The sequence below is a fragment of the Giraffa tippelskirchi genome, chromosome 5, assembly GCF_054371585.1.
Source record: "Giraffa tippelskirchi isolate mGirTip1 chromosome 5, T2T-mGirTip1v1.2.pri, whole genome shotgun sequence".
Taxonomy (NCBI): domain Eukaryota; kingdom Metazoa; phylum Chordata; class Mammalia; order Artiodactyla; family Giraffidae; genus Giraffa; species Giraffa tippelskirchi.
The window spans coordinates 99,474,721-99,496,907 of record NC_137279.1 but is presented as its reverse complement, the minus strand read 5'-3'; the positions used below and the strand labels follow the sequence as shown (position 1 = coordinate 99,496,907).

The 22,187-nt window shown below is 44.3% G+C and overlaps 1 protein-coding gene across 1 annotated transcript; it reads right to left on the bottom strand.

Annotated features, from left to right (window-relative positions):
* Positions 1 to 2,994: 2,994 nt before the first annotated feature.
* On the bottom strand, positions 2,995 to 16,374 carry LOC145507734 (NBPF family member NBPF6-like protein). Its single transcript, XM_081495073.1, has 7 exons — positions 16,227 to 16,374; positions 15,795 to 16,007; positions 13,972 to 14,074; positions 11,810 to 12,045; positions 7,892 to 7,943; positions 6,730 to 6,885; positions 2,995 to 3,428 (listed from the first exon to the last, which is right to left on the bottom strand). The coding sequence occupies exons 2-6, from the start codon at positions 15,970 to 15,972 to the stop codon at positions 6,744 to 6,746; spliced, it is 711 nt and encodes a 236-aa protein (XP_081351199.1). The 5' UTR covers positions 15,973 to 16,007; positions 16,227 to 16,374; the 3' UTR covers positions 2,995 to 3,428; positions 6,730 to 6,743.
* Positions 16,375 to 22,187: the final 5,813 nt, after the last annotated feature.

The window sequence follows — 22,187 nt, the reverse complement described above, 5'->3', positions numbered from 1 at the left end:
ATCTGTGGTGGGTAGAGGGCAGGGGTCTTATCCTAGGAATTAAGTGTCAACTCCAAAGAGTCCAGGAAAGGCCGGTACTGTTGTCTCCGTAGCGCGTTCGGCTGTTAATTGTAAAGGTTGGTGGTTCGAGCCCATCCAGCGACGGTGAGGTGGCATTTTAGAGAACACCAAAGAGACTCCCTTTTGCCAGGAGGACACCGGAAAGTGCAGCAGCGAGCCGGCATGCAGAGAAAGAGCACAGGAGTCTGGTACCAAGGAGCAGCGGGGAGGGCGGGTCCCAGGGGATTGGAAGCGTCGGTCATTCCTGAGACCCCAGAGTGCCCACCGCCAGCGCCGTGAAAAGGGCCACCGAGGCGCCGGCCCGCAGCGCCGGGAGGGGCAGCGTCGACACTGTTGGGCCTTGGGTCTCTGGCCTCGGACGCATCCACCGTCCCCGCCTGCTGCGGCTTCCGGGAGCAGGGCAATCGGCTGGGGCGACCCCTGAGCTTGGGTGCGGAGCTAAGGGTCTGAGGACTCTGCGTTGGGTGCGGGACCCCGAATGCAGCCTGTGGGAGCCCGAGTGTCCTCACTTGAGGAGAGATGAGGAACCCTAAAGCAGGGCCCTTGGAAACCGCCGTCTCCGCGTCTGAGCGAGCTTGGGGCTTCAAGGTTCCTGTTTGAGGGTTAAAATTTGCTGGTCTGGATGCTGGTGGCAGCATTGGGGATTTCATGGGTACAGTGTTAAGTACTAGAGGTTGTCCCGTTTCCGTAGTGTAGTGGTTATCACGTCCAATCACACGCGAAAAGGTCCCCGGTTTGAAACCGGGCGGAAACAGATTGCTCTCCACCACCCCTACCCCGGAGATTTGCATTAGCAGTGGCAAAAGCAAAAGGCAAGCGGAGAGGCAGCGGGCTCAGCTGTAGGCCGCAGAGGCATTTCCTTTCCTGCTTTCAGACGGTTCATCTGACACTCACCTTTCTCCTGGATTAGCTAAATAACCTTTTCTCTACAGGTGGTCTAATGCTTAGGCTTTGGCGCTCTCACCACGGGGCCGGGTTCGTTCCCAGTAAGAGAATATTTTCTTCCAGCGTCTGCACTCACAGAAGTCACTCTCTTCCTGCTCACATCAGAATTGTATTTTGCTTAAAGGTCCAGTGCAGAACATTTCTGCACAGAGTTTCTATATGCCACTGAGTCCTGACCTCAAGGTCCTTGACCTCAAGCGGGCTGTTGGAGCTGAGATGCTGTGAATATCCTGGGCTGGCCAGCTCTGGTTTCCACTCTTTTCTTCTGGCATGGTAAACCCAGAGTCTTACTTACAGAGTTTCCTTTGAAAAAGAATGTGAGGCTTCAGTTCCAAAAATTCATTAAAAACCAAACCCAAAAGCTTTTGTAGTATATCAAAAGTTTGCAAGATGGTATATTCTGTACCTATGTGGGCAGTTAACATCATATTCTTTCTTTATGTAAGAGTTCTGATATCACTTGATAGTAACATGCTGACATCTCAGGATCCTTCCTTTCCTTTGGCATCCCTCTCAAAGCTATCTTCTGTGGGATCTATCTTCCAAGGACAGGAACATGTTGGCTGTCCAGAAGAGGGCCCTCTTGGCCCTTCAGGAACCCAGAATCTGATCTCTTTTGGATGTAAGGAAGGTATGTATGTTAGTCGCTCAGTCGTGTCAGACTTTTTGAGACAGTGACCAATGCTACTTACTGGTACAAGAAAATGTAAGTCACTGGTGTATGGTACAAACCCATCTAGAGGTCCCTTCCTGCCACCCAGGATTTGCCCTCCTTAGAAGAATCCGCTTTCTAACCTGGGAATCTGGTAAGTTGGAGGCTATCTTACATGTTTTACAGCTTCTGAATGAGATGTCCTCAATGATTTTATATTGAAAAGCAAAAGACAGATAGGGTATGAGAAGTTTATTTTCAGAAAAAAACTCCAAATGAGAGTGGAGTAATTTGAAAGCTACCAGTTCCATCTAGGAGGCTTCCCCAGTAGTTCAGCGATGAAGCCACCTGCAATGCCAGGAAACATGGGTTCAATCCCTGGGTCGGGAAGGTCCCCTGGAGAAGGGCAAGGCAACCCACTCTACTATTCTTGCCAAATCAGACACAACTGAAGTGAATGAGCAGCAGCAATTCCATCTAGGTATGTTAGATCTCTCTCTGTGGGTCCTAAACACAGACCTCTAGGATGGAACTTTTGCTAAAGTACAGCAGTGAACAGCAGACCGCAGGATCTTTCTCTGGCAGAAATTCTATCATTGTGTCCTTGGGTCCCCCATCAGGTGGATATGTATGGACTGCTGCTCTGCTTGCAGATGCCCAACCTGGGGGGCAGAAATTTTTGCTTGAGAAACCTTGGTTCCCAGACGGTTGGACACAATGAATATTTCCATGTAATATTCAGTTTAGTTCAGTTCAGTCACTCAGTTTTGCATGGGGCTGCAACTCATTGCAGCCCCATGAACTGCAGGATGCCAGGCCTCCCCATCCATAACCAACTCCCAGAGTTTACCCAAACCCATGTCCATTGAGTTGGTGATGCCAACAATCTCAGCCTCTGTCATCCCCTTCTCCTCCTGCCCTCAATCTTTCTCAGCATCAGGGTCTTTTCAAATGAGTCAGCTTTTCGCATCAGGTGGCCAAAGTATTGGAGTTTCAGCTTCAACATCAGTCCTTCCAATGAACACCCAGAACTGATCTCCTTTAGGATGGACTGGTTGGATCTCCTTGCAGTCCAAGGGACTCTCAAGAGTCTTCTCCAACACCACAGTTCAAAAGCATCAATTCTTTGGCGCTCAGCTTTCTTTATAGTCCAACTTGCATGTAATATTAGGTGCTCAATAATGTGTAATTTTGGAATGAAGTATGCATTCAGCCTTGGTTTCTATCACTCTGGGGTATAATGTAGTGGGCACATTAATGTTTGAGTTCTCTGCTTTAGGCTGAAGAAAGAAAGTCTTATGCTTTTGATTTGCACAAAAAGATGATAGCCAACAGAATGCATATAAAATAAGCTTTATTTTAGGATCTTTATACACCCCCAACCACCCAGGAAAAGGGACATGTACTGAAGAGCTGATGAATGGTCTGCAGTGACATTATTCTGATGTATTCTTCATCTAAGTCCTTGCCATTTTCTTCTAGCTGCTGCTGACTAGTTATCCACAGGAGGGAGATGGGAGGGGAAAGGGTTAGATTTTTCTCAAGATTATCTGTGAATCTAGGCATTGGTGTCCCTTGGGCAGTTATCATATTTGTAGGCTGAAGGACTGAGACTTCTACAACCTGGAGTAAAAATCTAAAGTAGGGTGAAGTCTTGCTCTTCCTCTCAGATTTGGATTTTGCTTGTTTTGTTGTTTTTCTCATCAATTGGGGACTATGCTCTATTGAAATAAGACAAAAAATTTCACACAGTTCCAGCATTAGTTGTCACCTGAAACAGAAAACAAAAAAAACAGTGAGGATTTTCTATCAGATTCTCCTGATACCTAACTGAGGTTGCAGTGAGAGCTAAGAGAGGAAAGATGCCATGTGCCACTTGAATGCATTACGAGGATAAACTGTGGCAGTCAGCTACAATCTGGAAAGAGAAAGCTGTGCTAGCAGATGAGAGGAAAGTACTCTGAAAGATACCACTGCCCTGTGGTGTGGAACATAGGACTTCACCACCCCAAAACACTGACGGCCCTGCTCAAAGCTGCTGCATGTGGTTTAGCCAGATCCCTGCCCACACCCCCCACCACCCCCACTACCTTCACCTCCCCACCCCCTACTCCCCCTCACGCTGCTCAGCATCAGTTTAATCTCCATTCTACTCTTGCGGAGAAAAAAGGAAGACCTTTCACACCTCTCAGGAGAGAGGAGCCTAGCTTCAAGCATGCACATTCAGAAACAGTCTGTTCTAGGACTTCCCTGGTGGTGCAACAGAGAAGAATCTGCCTGCCAATGCACAGGACGTGGGTTCCATCCCTGGTCTGGGATCCATATGCCAGGATGTAACTGCCCCGTGCACCTCAGCTACTGAGCCCATGCTCTAGAGCCCTCAAGCTACAACTACTGAAGCCTGCACACACTAGGGCCCTGGAGCCACAACTAATGAGCCCCTGGGCTGCAACTACTGAGACCCACGTGCCCTAGAGGCAGCAAGCCACAACTACTGAGCCTGGGTGCCCAACTATTGATGCCTGTGCTCCTAGAGCCTGTGCTCTGCAACAAGAGAAACCACTGCGATGAGAAGCCCATGCACCGCAAATGGAGAAAGCCCGCATGTAGCAACGCAGACACAGTGCAGCCATAAATAAATAAAATTGTGTGTGCTGCTGCTGCTAAGTCTCTTCAGTCGTGTCAGACTCTGTGCGACCCCATAGACGGCAGCCCACCAGGCTTTGCCGTTCCTGCGATTCTCCAGGCAAGAACACTGGAGTGGGTTGCCATTTCCTTCTCCAATGCATGAAAGTGAAAAGTGAAAGTGAAGTCACTCAGTCATGTCCGAGTCTTCGCGACCCCATGGACTGCAGCCTACCAGGCTCCTCCGTCCATGGGATTTTCCAGGCAAGAGTACTGGAGTGGATTGCCATTGCCTTCTCTGAAGTAGTGTGTACATGTCAAAAAAAAAAAGCAGTCTGTTCTAGGAAAGAGAGGCTGTTTTAAATGAATATCTGGCTCCTAAATCCATGTCCCACCCCTTTTAAACAGAAAGGTGGTGCCAAGGGTATAGCCCTATTGTGGAACCAGGAGGGTCCTCAGACACTACCAGTGCCTTGTGATTTATCATAAGAAATACATACTTGGTCTTCATCCCTGTTTCTGGCACAGAACTCTGAAAACCCTTGTAATTTCCTAAGTGTTGGAGGGATAAAGGTACTTGTGTTTGTATTAACAAAGCAACTTTCGGAAGCAAGTATTGCTGTGGGCTTCTTGGCAGGAAGGTCCATCTTGTGATGAGAGGGTTGGAACTTCCAGTCCCAGCCCCTGACCTATGGACGGGGAAAGGGGCTGGAGACTGAGTTTAATCACTATGGCCAGTGGTTTCATCAATCAGGCCAGTGTAATGAGTTTCCGTAAAGCTCAAAAGGTTTTCAAGATTATGAGAGCCTCTGGGTTGGTGACCACATGGAGGTACTAGAAGAGTACAAGGCACCAGGCTTTCTCTGAGAAGGCATAGAGGCTCCACCCTTTCCCCCATGCCCTGCCCTGTGCATCTCTTCCACCTGCTGTTCCTGAGTTATATCCTTTTATAATAAACCGATAGTGCAGTAAGTACAGTGTTTCTCTGAGTTCTGTAGGAGCAACTCTAGGAAACTAATTGAAACTGAGGAGGGGGTGGTGATATCCTGATTTCTAGCCAGTCAGTCAGGAGTTCAGGTAACAATCTGGGCTTTCAACTGCCCTCAGAAATGGACAGGGTGTGGAGATGTGGGGCAATTTTGTATGACTGAACACTTAACCTTAACCTGTGGAATAGGAAATCTCCCTTACCACGTCAGAACTGGTTCCAGAATCTAAATATATTCAAGTGTACTTCCTTTGCCCCTGAGAAAACAGTAGGTCAAGAAGTTAAGTAGTAACTAAAGCCACATAACCTGTAAGTTGAGAAACCTAAGATTGGAATTCAGGCTTAAATAATAGGGTGCATTTTGTAACTAAATGGTGGGTTTCCTAGAGCCATTCCTGGAGCCTGGAGTCTGGGGACCTGTAGAGAGAGCATCTTTCTAGATAGAGAAAACTATGAGAATTATGGATTGTGTAATAGTGTTGGTCTCCACATCTTTTGTTTTGATAGCCAGATGTGGCAAGAGAAGAGAGCGATCTGAAGGTGGTCTCTCCCTGTGGGTTTTGACCGCTTATTCTGGAATATGACTCAGGTGAGGTAGAAGGCTCTGATTTTCTTCCCTGATATCTGTGTTTTCATTGTACAACTGGGCAGTGGATTCCAAGATCTGCCTGGAGAAGTGAGAAGTGCATCCTGTTCCAGGAAATAATTACTGTTAAGTCGAGTTACACACATTTTCTTCTAAGGATGCTCTCTGCAGTTCCTTGTCTTGTGCTTCTGCCTCAGCCCAAAACAAAACCAGGACTCAAGCGTGGGGACTTCAGTGTGATGGGGCAGAAGGTTAACTTTCACCACCTGATAGTCTGTACTAAGATGGAACCTTATAGGGAGAGAAGCCACCTGAAGGGGGATGGACACTGGTGCTTAAACTCAGGAGCCATGAGTTCATGAGGAACCCGCCTCGACTCCTGCATTGCTGAGGAACCATGATAAGTGGACTCCAAATATGGGCAGGACTGATGATATTCTCGGAAAGCTAGAAAAGCCTAAGGGGCACCATTCAGAAACTGTAATTAGCTAGAACATTTCAGGAAAGCTCCATCTTAAATAAGGAAGTTTATTATGTACATGTGCTGAAGCGTGGCAGAGAGTTTCTCATGATCCCTTCACTCTCTGCACTCTGGTTTGCCTGGGGTTCCTCAGCTTGCATATGCCAATGTGGGCCAGAGGAAGGGAGGTGAGGTGCGGACCAGGGAGAATGCAAATGAACAGACACACCAGGGACATAAAACAGAACTGAATTCAGCCTAATCACTTTTTCAAGGTTAGTCTTTATGGTCTGCCTGTAGAGAAGACCTCAATCAGCCTAGATAGAGGTGGTGAGCAGGTAGAAGCTACCAGAGCTTTATTATTCAGTCTTCTGGCTGTTGGGGGTTATTCTCTCTGTATTGGGAGTACTCACTGGCTCAGTCTACATCAGAGCTGGTCCTGCACATCACACACATTGCTGCTGGAAGACTGGTGGGAGTCATGGCGACTGGAATGCATCAGATACTTTTCATCTAGTGAGTCCTCCAGGACTTCATTCACCTCTTCCTCCTGGACCCCCGTGCTGAGCCTGATTAGGGGATGGAGAAGGAGGCAGACAAGACAGGAGATGAAAAAAAGGCAGCCAGCATCAACCTGACAGCTGGTGCTCATCTGAACCTCATCGAAGACACACCAGAAACCAAAAGGCCTATCCTTTCAGAGAGAAAAAAACGTAACAATCCACTTCTAACTGGGATTGCAGTGTGCATAGAATTGGGGTAGGAGAGAGACCAGCATGCGTTCAGTGACTGACCTCTAAGTGTGGATGAGGAAGTAGACTCAACGATTCCTCTAAAATATACTCTGACACACAGGACACACAGAGTCCTATAATACAGACTTTAAAATGCTACGGACAAATTTTATGTAAAAGTATGTGAAGGGGTCCATTGAATACTGGCTCCTGAGGGAATGTAACCTTCTAGGGCTCTTGTTGGAGAAGGACATGGCAACCCACTCCAGTACTCTTGCCTGGAGAATCCCAGGGACAGAGGGGCCTGATAGGTTACAGTCCATGGGGTCACACAGAGTCGGACATGACTGAAGTGACTTAGCAGCAGCAGCAGGGCTCTTGTAGCTTTTAGATCTCTCTCTATCCATATATATATGAATGTATATTTATATATATGACATGATTGGCTTTATTTTTCAAGATATTTCTGGCTATGAAACATTGGCCAACATATCTCAGGGCAACTGGGCAGAAACAGGCATTTCACTTTAGTTTTTAACCATACAGGTTTTCAGAAAATAGAGACCAGGTTTCTCTGGCTGGTTTACCTTTAGGTCAAAATGACTCAGTTAACTAAACTTGAAGAATTACTAAGAAATGGCAGCTAATACAAGAACTTCAATGAGAACAGATAACATGGGTTAAAGGACACATCATTGTATGATGAATGAATGAAATAGGAACAATCAGCATCTTCTAGTTTCTCCTGGATCTGGGACCTTTGGCCTCTGGATCTCTTGCTTCTGGACTCCTCTCTAGGTTTCACCACTCCATCCTCAGCCCTTTCATCACTCAGAGTTACCTGGCTGCCCGTGACTCCTGTCCCTCTTCATCCTTCCTATCATGGTGATTTTCTGTGAACCAAAAATAGAGAAAGCTAGTGGGAAATTGAGCAGGTTCCATCTCATGCTTTACAAATACAAGGGCCTATCTGACCAGAGACACAATACTTTATATGTTTGTTCAGAATGCTCTGGGAGAATTATTCCAGGAGGGCTCAAGTTATGTCTTTAGAGAAGCAGCCTGGCAGGCTTTCCTGAGCAACAGTGAACAATATATTGCTGGTTGGCTGAATCGTCACCAGGACGTCTGCTACTGAGTCAAGGCAAAAAGTTCACAATGTCCTGTTCTCCAGTACACGGGGTACTTGCCTGGCTGTCTTCTGCACTCCTTCAGCTCTAACCTTCGCTTCCCCCACAAACTTGGTTGATGGACCATGGCTGTGAGTCCCAATCCTGCTCTCACACAGATACTCCAGCAACCACGGAGGAGCAAATACAACAGGAGAAACCCCCTGTTCTATCTAAATGACTGGACGGGGGGACCTCTGCTGATGAGTGTAAAGAGACTCTTTCCCATTTCTTTTTTTTCTCTCCTGACCCTGCCCAGAGACCAGCCCAGTTGCAGAACTGTTGTTGAAGCAGCTGAACAGGGATGTTAACCACAAATGAGAACCTACCTCTCTAGTCCAAAAGGGACTAATTGTCTGAAAAGTGTGACGAGTGTCCCCTCCTTTTTTTTCTGTCTCAATTTTCTTGCCTCTTTGATCTTAGAGTAGCCCCAGTCCTGAGGAACTGCAGGACAGCGTGACAGGAGAAATGACTTGGAGCACCCAATCTTTCTGAACAGAGGAATGTGGAAGAGGTCCCTTGGGAATTGGAAAGTAGAGAAGAAATGCCAGAGAGAGGAGAGGCTGGGAAAGGATCTACGGATTGTCAAAAATATTAGAGTTCATCCCCAAACTGAGCCTGTGTGGAACAGAGACAAGGAATCATGGCAAAGGATTAGAGAATTGAATTACCATATAAACCATCAGCTAGTCCAAACTAAACCTAGTGGCATACTTGCTGAACTGACCCAAACAACACATCTAAGGCCCTGAACATTAAACTGATGTTGGAACTGCTACCCATAGAATGTGAGACAGAACTTGCAGCCTAAACCTAGAAGAGGTTGGTTGCCTGCTAAGAAATAACCCAGAGGGCTTTACTAGGACCCAGTGTCTCACAATATAATATTCAAAGTGTCAAGAGTACAATCTAAAAGGGCACAAAATAAAAAAATATATATATAATCATTTGTTCTGAACAAATAGGCATTTGACAAAACAATGTCAATTCAAAACAGAATCTTAGCAAATAAGGAACTTCCTTAAATAAGTTGGAAGTTTTATTTAGCTGGGCCACGCCTGCTCATATTTGTGTTAGGAGACAAAATTTCTTCTCTATTGTCAGTAGTTATCATCATAAAACAATAAAAAAAAGGTTTGCTTGTCCATGGAACTATGAATAAATAAAACAAAGACTAGCTCAACCTAATGAGAGACACTATGATCATTAATTAGAATACCCAATATTATTAAAAATATCAATTCTCCTTAAACTTTTCACAGATTTAATGCAATGCCACTCAAAATCCCAACAGAATTTTTTTATAGATAATGACAAGCTGACTGTAAAATCTATATGGAAAGGCCAAGAACCCTGTTTTAGGCAAAGAGTTCTTAGATAAAACTAGACAATGATGATCCAATAAGTTGGACTTCACCAATATTAAGAAATTCTTCACTCTGAAAGAGAGTTAAGAGAATGAAAAGATAAGCGACAAACTGGGAGAAAATACTGACAAATCAAATATCTTATAAAGGACTTGTATCCAGACATATAAAGAACTCTCATGACTCAATAATACGAAAAACTACTTTAAAATGAACAATATAGTGGACACTCACTTTTCCAAAGATATACGGATGATCAGTAGACATGTGAAAAGATCTTCAAAATCATTAGTCAATAGGAAAATGCAAATTAAAAATCAGAATGATAAGCAACCACACACCTATTAAAAGACAAAAAGCCCAAAAATGACACCCTGATAATGTCAAGAGCTGGTATTGGGGAACAACTGCAATCTAACTCATTGCTCAGGGGAATGTGAAATGGTTTTGTCACACTGGAAAACAGTTTGGTAGTTTCTTATAAGATAAATGTACAATATTATAATGTACACTTTAAGGATACGTACACTCTTTAAGCTTCCCTTGTGGCTCAGATAGTAAACAATCTACCTGCAATACAGGACATAGGTTTGATCCCTGGGTTGGGACGATCCCCTGGAGAAGGAAATGGCAACCCATTCCAATATTCTTGCCTAGAGAATTCCAAGGACAGAGGAACCTGGCAGGCTATACAGTCCATGGACTCACAAAGAGTCAGATATGACTGAGTGACTAACACACACACACACACACACACACAAACATACACTCACCATATGACTCGGCAATCCTACTCCAAGATATTTATCCAAGCAAAGTGAAGTGAAAATGTATTTTCACACAAAAATCTCTATGTGAATCTTAACAACTATGAATCATAATCACCCCAAACTGAAAACAATCTAAATGTCCTTCAGTGGATGACTGGGTAAACAAAAAGTGGTACATCTCTATAATGGAATAGTACTCATCAATGAAAAGGAACAAACTACTGATACATTCTGGAGATTCAAAAAAATCTAAAGGGAAAAAAACCAGATCCAGTGGTTGCAGGGACTTGATTTGGAGGAAATGGTTGACTACAAAGAGGTACAAGGGAACGTTTACAAGTGATGGAATTGCTCTGTATCTTGATTGTGGTGGTACTTTTACATAACACTGTATGCATTTTTCAAAACTCACAGAACTGATTCTACAGTGGGTCAGTTTACTGCATATCAAGTATCTTAAAAACCAAAAATGAATGGATGGTTGCTGGCTCCTGCTCCAAAAGTCTGTGATGATGAAAGCAGTTTTAACAATGTGGTCTCCAGCCCCATATATGCTCCACTGTACTCTCGAGTACCATTGTCATGGTCCCCAGAATACAGGGTGAGAAGCAGGTATACTCTAAGCACCTGACAGTCCTCTTCTTTTAAAATTGTAACCCAAGTGCTGATATTAGGCTGTTGATTCTGAAGGCATCCACTTCAAAGACAGCTATCTCGAAGGAACACATGGGCAGCTACAGGGCCAGATAAAGAGGCAAGGTGCTCCACGTCTGAAGTTTCTCTTGTTTCAGAGATTCCTGGCTGATTTAGATCATTGATGTCTGACCCTTTGTTTTTCTTTCCTGCACTTTAGTGACCAATAAAGAGTGAACCTATGAAATCCTAGGCTCCCCATCCTCGACCCAAATTAGGCAGAACCACAGCCCTGTGCTGTCTCCCTCTTTTTACAGGTAAGCGGACCCTAACTTCACTGTGTGGCCCTGGGTGAGTCGTGTACCCTCCGGGAAATGTGAGTGATATACCTCATGTTTTTCAAAGTTCCCTGATGGTTGTAGCTGAGGTGTATCTTGCAATCATAAGAACCACAAGGGTCAGTCCAGTGACAACAATGGCTCCTTTTTGGAATATGTCTGGAGGCTCGCCTTGGGCCCAGGGTTGGACTCCCAGGTATTTCTAGCTGATAGCTTCACTCTGGGGTGGGTTGGCACTTCCTTCTCCAGGGGATCCTCCCAACCCAGGGATCGAACCCACGTCTGCATCTCCTGCATTGGCAGGCAGATTCTTTAACAGCTGAGCCACCAGGGAAGCTGTCCTGTAGCTGAGAACACCACAGAACAGCAGGACACCAGGCTACAACGTCACTGTAGGAGTTGTGAAGGTGTGGAGTTTCATGTAAGGTTAGGACCTCTGGAGGAGCTAAGAGCCTGTTCTCAGAGCCTGTAAGATAACTTACCAGTGGAGAGTTCGCTGGCAAGTCTCTCTGCCAGCTGGCTTTCTTGGGCCAGGAGCTCACAGAATCTCTGTCTCTGGAAGTGGGTCATGTCAGTGCTCCTGAGGAGACTCTCAAAAGTCTTGATTGTGTTCTTTGCATGCTGTGTGAATAGATGACAGACACCTTTCCCTTCCTGTATCTTCTGTCGTAAGCAGGTCAGTTCTCGGGCCTGAGCCTCAATCAGGGGATCATATCTCCTAAAGTGGCAAAGAAAAGTAAAATGTAAAAGTGAATGTCATGAATGATAAGTTATGGAAATTTCAGCAGAAGTGTGTCTTCGATTGCTTGTAGGGAATTTCCCAAGTTGAATACTTGCACAGGTTCTGTGACTTGCCTGTAACAGAGGGAATGAGGAAATAGTATTGGGTTTGTTTCTTTCTTTTTCGTTAACCTCACTTAAAGGAAAAAAAGCCCCTGCAGTTCCTCACTTCAGTCCACATCCATTTTAATGTCATATGCATCATCAAGCATTATACAGAAAGTGTGGCCGACTGGGGGTGGGGAAGCCAGCTTTAGAAGTGTTGGACCGGTACATCTGGTATTAATTGAAAAGATGAAAAGAAACATCAGTGAGAGAGTTAAGATGAAGAGCATTCCTCTGAATGACAGGAAGATAAGCTATTATAACAGGTTAAGGAGGCACTCAAGAGTAATTAAAATTCTGAGTAACAATTACATGACTCTGTCTGGGATTTCACAGTTTTCTAATTTTGTACAAATGTTTTTCATAGATTCCCAACTAGAATGTGAGCTCTGTGAGGCTAGAGACAGTCCATATGACCCAGCTTACAGTACATAGTAGAGCATACACACCTGAGTAGCCAATCAGTTAATACTTAAAACCACATAATCCTAATGCTAGACTAGATATTAATAGTCATCTACCCCATCTGATGCTTGAATCTCCTCAATACTAAGTAATCATCCACAGGTTGCCTTTCAAAACTCTATTCCTTAGAGTTCCTATAAAGTGTCAGAAGAGTGGAAGGCAGAGATCAGGGAGAAACAGGGTCTCCAGACCTAGGCCTCCTTCAGTCAAGCATCTCTGCTTTAGTGGCTCTTACACATCTGAGCTTCTCAGATTTCATTTTAACCAAGGTTGAGAGGATGTCTTCAATGCCACAATCTACCCTATCTATGAAAGTCTCTAAGGATAGGCAATATCGGGCCTTGCAAATTAATAATTCATTTTCCAAGCAATGACTGCTCAATTATCTGTCTACCCAATGGCCCTACCAGCTAACACTCCACATAGTCTGATACTTTTAGAAATAAATCAATCAATCAAAAGTGGGGAAGAGAAACATTATTATCATGAAAGGCACTTGGGAACATTAGAAATTAGGAGTGTCCCTTCCCAGCCACGGCTAAGCCACAGCCTTAAGGGCAGAGGTCCTCCTGGTCCCCAGGCTGCCACCTGCCAGGGACCTAGTCTTACAGAGGCCCAGGCCTGAGGCAGCCTAACATGGGGCAGCCATCATCAAGAAAGCCCTCTCAAGAGCCAGGGCTCTTTTGCCACAGTAGATTCCTCCAGTCAGGACTGTATGACTAAAACAGTTACAGGTCTTTTTTAGCTTACTTCCCAAATGTGACTTGCAGTTTTGTGTCAGTACTTTGTTCTCATGTATGCTCTACAATAAAAACCAAATCTAATATTTAAAAAAAGATGATAAGTAGTAGGCGTATAAAAAGCAAGAACAGGTATAATAATTACGGCTAATATTGTTGGAAGCTCCACATGTGTGAGAAATGGTTTTAACTGCTGGTCATCGCACATTTAACCTCCATAACCCTCCGAGGTAGACACTGTCGGTATTTTTATTTCACAGATGAGGTCGCTGAGACTCATGGAAGGTTGAGTTCATTTGCCCATTGCTAATTCAGAAGCCACATTGCCAGAGTTCCAATACCAGCATGTGAGTTCATTTTATTCATCTATGACTTCAGGGAGAATGCAGAGACTTAACGAGTCCTCCATTAGTTCCCAAAGCCCCCAGGCTGTCTTTGTCTAATTCTGTGCCTGTGTGTACATTTCTGCCCTTTTCCCTGCACACGTTTTCTCTTTATCCTATCGCCCTGGGCTTCCCCAGTTGACACACTTTCCCACAAAGCTTCCTCCTTACCCAAGTAGTGTAGCCAGTCTCCTCTTCTCTGCCAGGTTGCCCTCCTCAAAGGGCATTTCTTCCTCCAGCACAGATTCAATGAGGTCCTTGTACTCTTCACACTCTGGGGAAACAGAGACACTGTCTCAGGGGAAGCTGGCCCTGCTGCTGTGGTCCAGCCTTCAAGGGAGGAGGACGGGCCACCCCAGGACAGATGTCACCCAGGTACCAGGCTCCATGCAGGGAATCCCACGTCTGATTCCTCAGCTTCCCAGCTACTATCATTTGATTTCCCCTAAGTTAGAGCTGAGGAGAGAGAACCTCATAGAGAGTAAAATAACTCAAAATGATTCAAGTGAGATGAAGCTAAGTCAGAATTCACATACACTGAGTTGTGACTCCAAATCTTGGGCCACTTTACCAAACCTTGCAGCCTCTTAAGGAAAATATGAACCTGGGCACAGAGTAGGAATTCCCTGTGTGTTTGGGAAGGCTCCAAGGACTATAGGGCTGACAGTCTTCCCATGTTGAGAGTTTCGGTAATCCCTCAATATTTCCAAGATTTTAAAGTTTATCTAGATACAACTGTGTAAAAATGCACACAAAGGGGAAAAAACCTGAAAGACATATGCTCAATGCTAACAGGTGCTGCGTTAGGTTGGTGGGAGAACTAATACACAGTGTTTGCCAAGGAAATGGCAACCCACTCCAGTATTCTTGCCTGGAGAATCCCAGGGACAGAGGAGCCTGGTGGGCTGCCGTCTATGGGGTCGCACAGTGTCAGACACAACTGAAGCGACTTAGCAGCAGCATCAGCACCCAAGGCCCTGTTCTAACATATTTTCGAGAATTATCATCCTGAAATCATCACCTCTCTCCGAGGAGGTAGATACTATTCCTGTTACCATTACAGATGAGGAAACTGAGGCATGGGGAAGATGAACAACTTGGGTTTGAACCCAGGAAGTCTGGCCCCAGGGCACATGCTCTTAATTACTGCACTGTGTTACCTATACACGAAGATGTTGGGTAACGTCTTTCTTCTTCTCCAGTTTTAAAAAAAGCTGTATTATGATCATAATAAAAGATGTAAAAAAAAAAAACAACCCTTACATTTCCATACCTGAAAGCTCTTTTCACTTCTTTGACAACTAGGCTTTAATCTTTACTTTTTGGTCCATGTCAATAAGTTACATAGCAAATATTATCCCCCATTGGTTCACTGAAAACTAATGGTAGAAATTTAAAAGCGAACTCAACTTCTGCATCAGTAAGAATCCCCCCCTTTTATTCCTGTCCCCCTCAGTCCTCATTCCCATGTTCCTCAGTCACTACAGCTCCACCCCTCCCCTTACTGTGTGCTACTGATATTCTCATCTCCAGATCTCTGTGGTTCAGTTGGGAATAGACGGCTTTAAGGACCTTTAAGGTCGGCAGGATGTCCTCTCACTTCTTTCTTCCCTAGTGCAGTTAGCACAGTGCTTTGCAAATCGATGCTCACAAAAAGTTTGAATTAAATCCTGAGATGTTTAAGCCAACAAAGATATTATATATTTATAGAATCTGATATATATTCCTGAGAGAGAAAGAAGTCTAGTGCCTGAACCAGATCTTAGCCTCTATTCCTCCCTATACTCTCACTGCAAACTTGACCCCTTTGTTCGTCAGTGTCTCCATCCTCTGAGAAGTGAGGGTAAACTACCTGTTTCTACCTTTCTAGGAGTGTAGTAAGGATGCAATTTATTTTGATGAAGGAGGGAAAAGAATACAGTTTGAGGGTGTTTTGTTTCTTAGAGGGAAGACAATCATTTATCACTATGGTGACTGTGACCCCAAGGACTTACTGTATTTCTGCAGCTGGTTAGCCAGGGAGTAAACAGTAGCTTGGGACGTGAGCAGTTTCTCTGTGAGGTCTCGAAAGTCCTGTTTGCTTTTTTCCAGCTGGGAGTGCAAGTACTGGTTGGTTTCCAAGACGCTCATTTCTGTCCTCAAACCAGAGAAAATGGTATGAGATACTGCCATGCTGAAGCTTAGGGTGGAAGAAGCAGAGCCAGAACCTGGGGAAAAGAAACCCAAAGAAATAAGAAATTAGAGACAAGTGAATGCATTGTGGTGATGAATGTACAGCCTGGTAAATTACTAAAATCATTAAAGTATACAATTAAAATGAGTAGGTGACTATTATAGTATGTAACTTTTGCTTTAACAAGATTTCATTCAGTGGAAAAAAATGTATTAAACATGTTTTAAAAATGAAGATGCAATTTATTACTTACTTTGGGGCCTACTTTGTCAGCATTCCTCAACCCTGAGAATCCTTAGCTGTAAAAATAAGGCACAAGAAGCCAAAGCTCAGAGGTCAGGCTCTGACAAGAGTGCCAGAGGGAGGACCCAGCGTGCCAGGTAACCACGTGGAGCTGCAATAACAGAACTGGAAGGTGGGGGGTGTCATGGAATCCTGGGAGCTCCTGTATTCTAGTTGTGACTAGGCCAAACTTATACCCAAGGCTACCTGGTCTGTTCTGAAGGTCGTCACTGATGGGGACATTCCCTCAGTGTCCAATATTTGTGTACGCTTGTACTGATAGTACAGACCTATCTCTTTCTAAACTTTAAAGCTATTTTGTACTTCTATTCTTGCAAGCATAGAAAACATCAAGGAATCAATATTTTCCCAAATTCTTTCATTGTCAAAAGGATAGTCATGAAGTCACTTTTCCATCAGAAAAATTTAAAACTTTTAGATAGTCTTGGTGTTCTTTGTTTCTCTCATTTCTTCCACATTATTTTAATATTGTGGGGAAAAAATCCTGAATTTAATTCTGTATTTGGTATGTGAATAATTAACTTATAAGGATTACTGACCAGATGATGTCTTAATTACCTTCTTGGTGGAGACCAATATTATGGTAGCTTCTTTTCCCTCACTGAGGAAGCACATGGGCTTCTCATTAAACTTGAAATCAAGTTTGACCTCCCTGCCTCCAGCCCCATCCTCCTCTTCTCCTGTGGGTTGCTTTGTGTTTTAATCTGAATATAAGATTTTGTGCTTGTCACTTGTGAATCTCATCCTAGCACCACAAGGTTTCTTTCTAACATGTCAAAGTCACTGAAATAGGTTTTGTTTCCTTTTTTAAAAAATATTATTTATTTTGAATTTTTAAAATTTGTTTATTTTAAATGAAACAAAGATGAATATTTTTAATGACAAAAGGTACACAATTCACAGAGAAGACAGATATCATAAACCATTAGACACCTTAACCACAAAGAAACAAAGATACATAAAGCAAAAATCAGAAGAAACATAAGAGAAAGGAAAAAATATATAATCATAGTGAAACATTAACATTTCTCTGAGAATATTTTATCAAGTGCTGAAAAAATAAGAATAAAAGCATATTGAATGGTGTCAATAATTTAAATATAATAGATTTATATTTAATTAATTTATATTAATCATATCCTACACAAATATATTTAAAATTTTGTATCTCATACGTTGTTATTAGATAGCCATAGGACATTTAGAAAAACTAGCAAAAAGATAAGCATTATTAAATTTTCACAAAATAGAATTCTTTTTTGTGTGTGTGCTTCAGATACACATATACACATATATTATTTTTGAAATTATTTTCCATTAAAGGTTACTACAAGATATTGATTACAGCTCCCTGTGTGTGGGTCTGCGCTCAGTCACTCAGTCGTGTCTGACTCTTTGTGACCTGTGGACTGTTGTCCACCAGGCTCCTCTGTCCATGGGATTCTCCGGACAAGAATACTGCAGTGGGTTGCCATGCCCTCCTCAGGGGATCTTCCTGACACAGGAATCTAACCCATACCTCCCACGTCTCCTGCATTGCAGGCAGGCTCTTTACCCACTGAGCCACCTTGGAAGCCCATAGTTCCCTGTGTTATACAGTAAAACCTTTGTGGCTTGTTGCGTATCCTTCTTTAAAAAATTAGAAATTCAGCATTCTATTCATACTAAGTCAAACAAGTGGAGTCAAAATGTCATCAATTTTAAAAATATTTATTTTTGGCTATGCCAGGTCTTTGCTGCTGAAGGGGCTTTCCCTAATTGTATCGAGCAGGGGCTACTCTCTAGTTGCAGTGCGTGGGCTTCTCATTGTGGTGGCTACTCTTGTTGTGGAGCACAGGGTCCAGCAGACAGGCTCAATAGTTGTGGCACACAGGCTTAGTCGCTCCATGGAATGTGGGATCTTCGAGGACCAGGGATCGAACACATGTCCTATTGTCCATTGGTAGGCAGATTCATAATCACTGGACCACCAGGTAAGCCCCACAAATATATTATTTATGTTCAGAGTAGTTTTCATAGAACACCGATAGTTTGTGTTGATGCAAAGCTATTGACCTGTGGTTGTCTTCTCAGACAAAGCATAGTAAACATCAAGACCATGGGTCTATGGAGGTTGGTGGTGACCTACAGCACTCCTATGCAGTGGGGTTTAGTGACATAGAAGCTGAGGCTTAAAGAGAGGTACAGACAAGCAAGACAGAAATTCATCCCCCGACCTCTGCTTACTTCCTACATACCAATTCCTCCCTGGCTTTGGAAGCCTGAGACTATGGCAGCTTCCCTGAAATACTATCTCTTCTCTTTAGTTCCCTAGCTTTTCCAGGCTAGTGGCCTACATGTCTGCCCACTGCCACCTCCATAAGTGCCCCTGAACATTCATGAGAAAGTGAAGGAAGGAGGACAAGCTACCCAAGACCCTTGCCACCCTCCTTCTAGACTGTAGAACTGGTATATGAGATGTCTCAAACTGTGTATAACTTCAATCCCTTTAAATGTATTTTGGCTTATTTTATGGCTTAGTGTATAGTTTCTCCCGGAGAATGTTCTCAGTGTACTTGAGAGAAACTGTAGTCTGCTCTTGTTGGGTGAAATGTCTACAGGTGCCTGTAAGGTCATGTTGTTTAAATCTTTTTATTTATCTTCTTCCTAGTTGTTCCATCCATTACTGAAAATATAGAACTGAAATCTCCAATAATTATTGTTGAATTGTCTATTTCTCCCTTTGGTTCTGTCAGTTTTTGCTTCGTGTATTTTGAGACTCTGTTAGATGCCTTGTGTTTAAAATGATTTTATGTTCCTGATGGATTAACCCTTTTATCATTATAAAATGTCATTCTTTATCTCTGGTAACACTGTATTGTTGTAAAGTCTCCTGACTATTTTTTCTGGTGTTAGTATAGCTACTCCAGCTTCCTTACAGCTGCTATTTGCATAACTATGTTATGTTACCTGGCAAAAGGTACTCTGCAGGTGTAATAAAGTTGACCTCAAAGTGGGGAGACTATCCAGGTGGACTAACCTAATCACAGGAACCCTTTAAATCTGGCTCAAGAGGTCAGAAGCCTAGATAGGGAGTCAGAGAGAGTCCAAGCTGTCAGCGATTCAGTGAGTCTTTACGGGCTCCGAAGGTGGATGGAGCCAGAGGCAAAGAAACACACTCCTCAGTACTACAGCTTCATAATGATTGCTGCCCATATATCCTGACCACTTACCACTGCACTTAGTGTGTGTGCTGTACAGATTCAGAAGGATTCCCACTAGTTCTGATCATCCTTATCTTCTGCTTTGTCCTTGCACGTTACTATACCTGTCTGAACTGGGGGACACAATTGACAGGTTTTGCTCAGCCTCTTCTCTCACACGTGTGTGGCTCTCTGACTCTGTTGCAGGCAGGGTGCTGAGCTCAGGCTCCTGGTGTTATTGGATGCTCATGATTCATCTAGTCTCTGAGAGTCACTTATCTGGAAAGCCAGAGCACCCTCCTCAAGCTTCCTATCACATGAGAGCAGTACATTAGTACATTGCCCTTCCCCAACCCAAGGCCATGGTCTCTAACATCTTTATCACTTTTTGGTGTATATGACCCACCCCCAGGCTACTCTTCTTCTTACAAGATCACTTACTCCATCCCTACAGCACTGGGGACATTACCAGGTGACCAGCCCGAGGGCCAGCTTGCAAATCGGGGTGAAACAATGACCTGAGGATGCTTTGTCTAGATCACCAGAGGGGTAGGTGAATATGCCAAGGAGGTTACTTCTAAAGGCTCCACAATGCAGAAACACAGCAGAGCTGACGTGCCGCCATGGAAGACACAATCTGGAGGACCGGTTGTTACACCTCAGGCCAAACACTAATCCCTCCAGGATCACAACCTGATCCCCAAGGCTGCCAAGCTACTGTTCAGACAAAATCTTGAATATGTTTTATTCCCAAATCACTGCTCAGTTCTCCACCATTTCTTCAGTTGATAGCAGCATTGTTTCTGGCTGCTAGATCTCTGCACAGAACAGACTTACCTGTGCCATAACCAATATAGCAGAGACAGTAAAAAGGGTGACTCTTCTAATCTTGAATGCACAATAAAGATTCCCACACATGCTCTGCAGAGGCAGAAAATGAACTGTGGCAGAGTGAATAGCAAACATATACCTTGGTCAGGAGTCAAAACTGGGTGTGTGTGCTCAGTTGGTAAATCCTGTCCAACTCTTTGCGACCCCATGGACTGCAGCCCTCTAGCTCCTTTATCCATGGAATTTTCCAGACAAGAACACTGGAGCAGATTGCCATTTCCTCCTCCTAGAGATCTTCCAGACTTTCATATCTCCTGCATTGGCAGGAGGATTTTTAACCTGCCAGGAATAACCTACCTGGGAAGCGCAGTTCAAATGAAACCACAGACACTGCCATTGAATCACCAATGTTCTAAATGCAAGGTTGCTTGGAAAGCTCAGAACACTCCCAATAGGTCAGCTTCTGCAACCACCACATCTGACTTGGGGGACAGCACAGCTACCAACTACACTGAGAGCCCTTCAGGTTTGGGAATGTGGTCTGGAAAGAATCAAGTGGAGGAGAACTGCAACTAGGATACAATTCCTCCTTAAGGCTACAAATTTCCAGCTGGGTCTGGAGTCCAAAACAGTTCCTGCGCAAAGGTCTGCGTGCTCTGATGGCACCTCTGAGAACTGACTAAGAATTCCCCAAGACTAAGCTGGGTAACATTTCCTCCAGTGAGTTTGCCTAGAGGGATCTTTAGTAGCCTTCATCCAGCTTCTGGAGAACTCAGTTGAATGAATTCAGAAGTCAGAAGTTCAGGCACATCAGAGGACTGCTGCTGGTCAGTTACTCCTCTGATTAGCGTGGTGCAGATGCTTTCAAGACCTTGATACTTGAAAAGGAAACATCAGAGTGGTGCAAACCTTTGGAATTCTGTCTTCAAAAAAAAATGAGGCAGGAGGGGAGGCCCCTGAGGTGAGATCTGGAATCCCAAACATTGCTAAGGATGATGGATGCGTAAAGGGGAACGCCTTAATGAAAAACACTTCCAAGGAAAGCCCCAGGGCTCCAAACGAAATTCCAAAATTCCAGATTTTTCCCCTGAAACTTGTGGCAAGGGTGCTTTCCCACCTTAGCTGATACTCTGTTTGCTCAGGCCAAACACACTTCTCTTTGACGCCGGTCTTTCATACCACACTTCCAACTTGTCAGAAAAGTGTATTCTTCTTTAATTGTGCACTTTGATGCACATGATATTTTTCGTGTGTGATTTAAGCCCTCAACTCTCCTGATAAAGACGTGGAGATTGCTTCAACTCACGACAGTCGCTCTGTCAAGACTTCAGAGTTTGAGACCATTAACTTCGGCCTCCTGGTTTGGGGCCGTGCTTAGCTCCATGGGCGAAAATAGACCTCTTCTGGGCCTGTCCTCGAGGGCCGGGGGCCGGGTGCGGAGGTCCACACCTCTGGTGGTGCAAACCAAGAAGCTTTTGGGAGCAGCGGCGTGGATTCAATTTGCCCAGAGCCCACGAGGCGCAGGTGCGCGGTGCGACTCAGTGGTTCTCCGGTGCCTGCTGTCCGCCTGGTTCTAACCCTGCGGGCAGTAACCAAAAAATAGTCTTGAAGAAACAGAGGGAGAGGTGGAAATAGATTAAGAGAAAATAAGAAATCCTCGGTGATTTCCTAATCTAAAGACCCCTTGAAGATGAAGTTGGCTTCTGCAGGGACTCAGTCCTCCCGGCGCTGGTGGAGGTGAGAGGGGTTCCCAACAGCAGCTGGAGCCAAAGCAGACAACCTGGGCCCCAGTGACCAGTGAGTCAGTTCAGTTCATTCGCTCAGTCGTGTCTGACTCTTTGTGACCCCATGAATTGAAGCACGCCAGGCCTCTCTGTCCATTACCAACTCCCGGATTC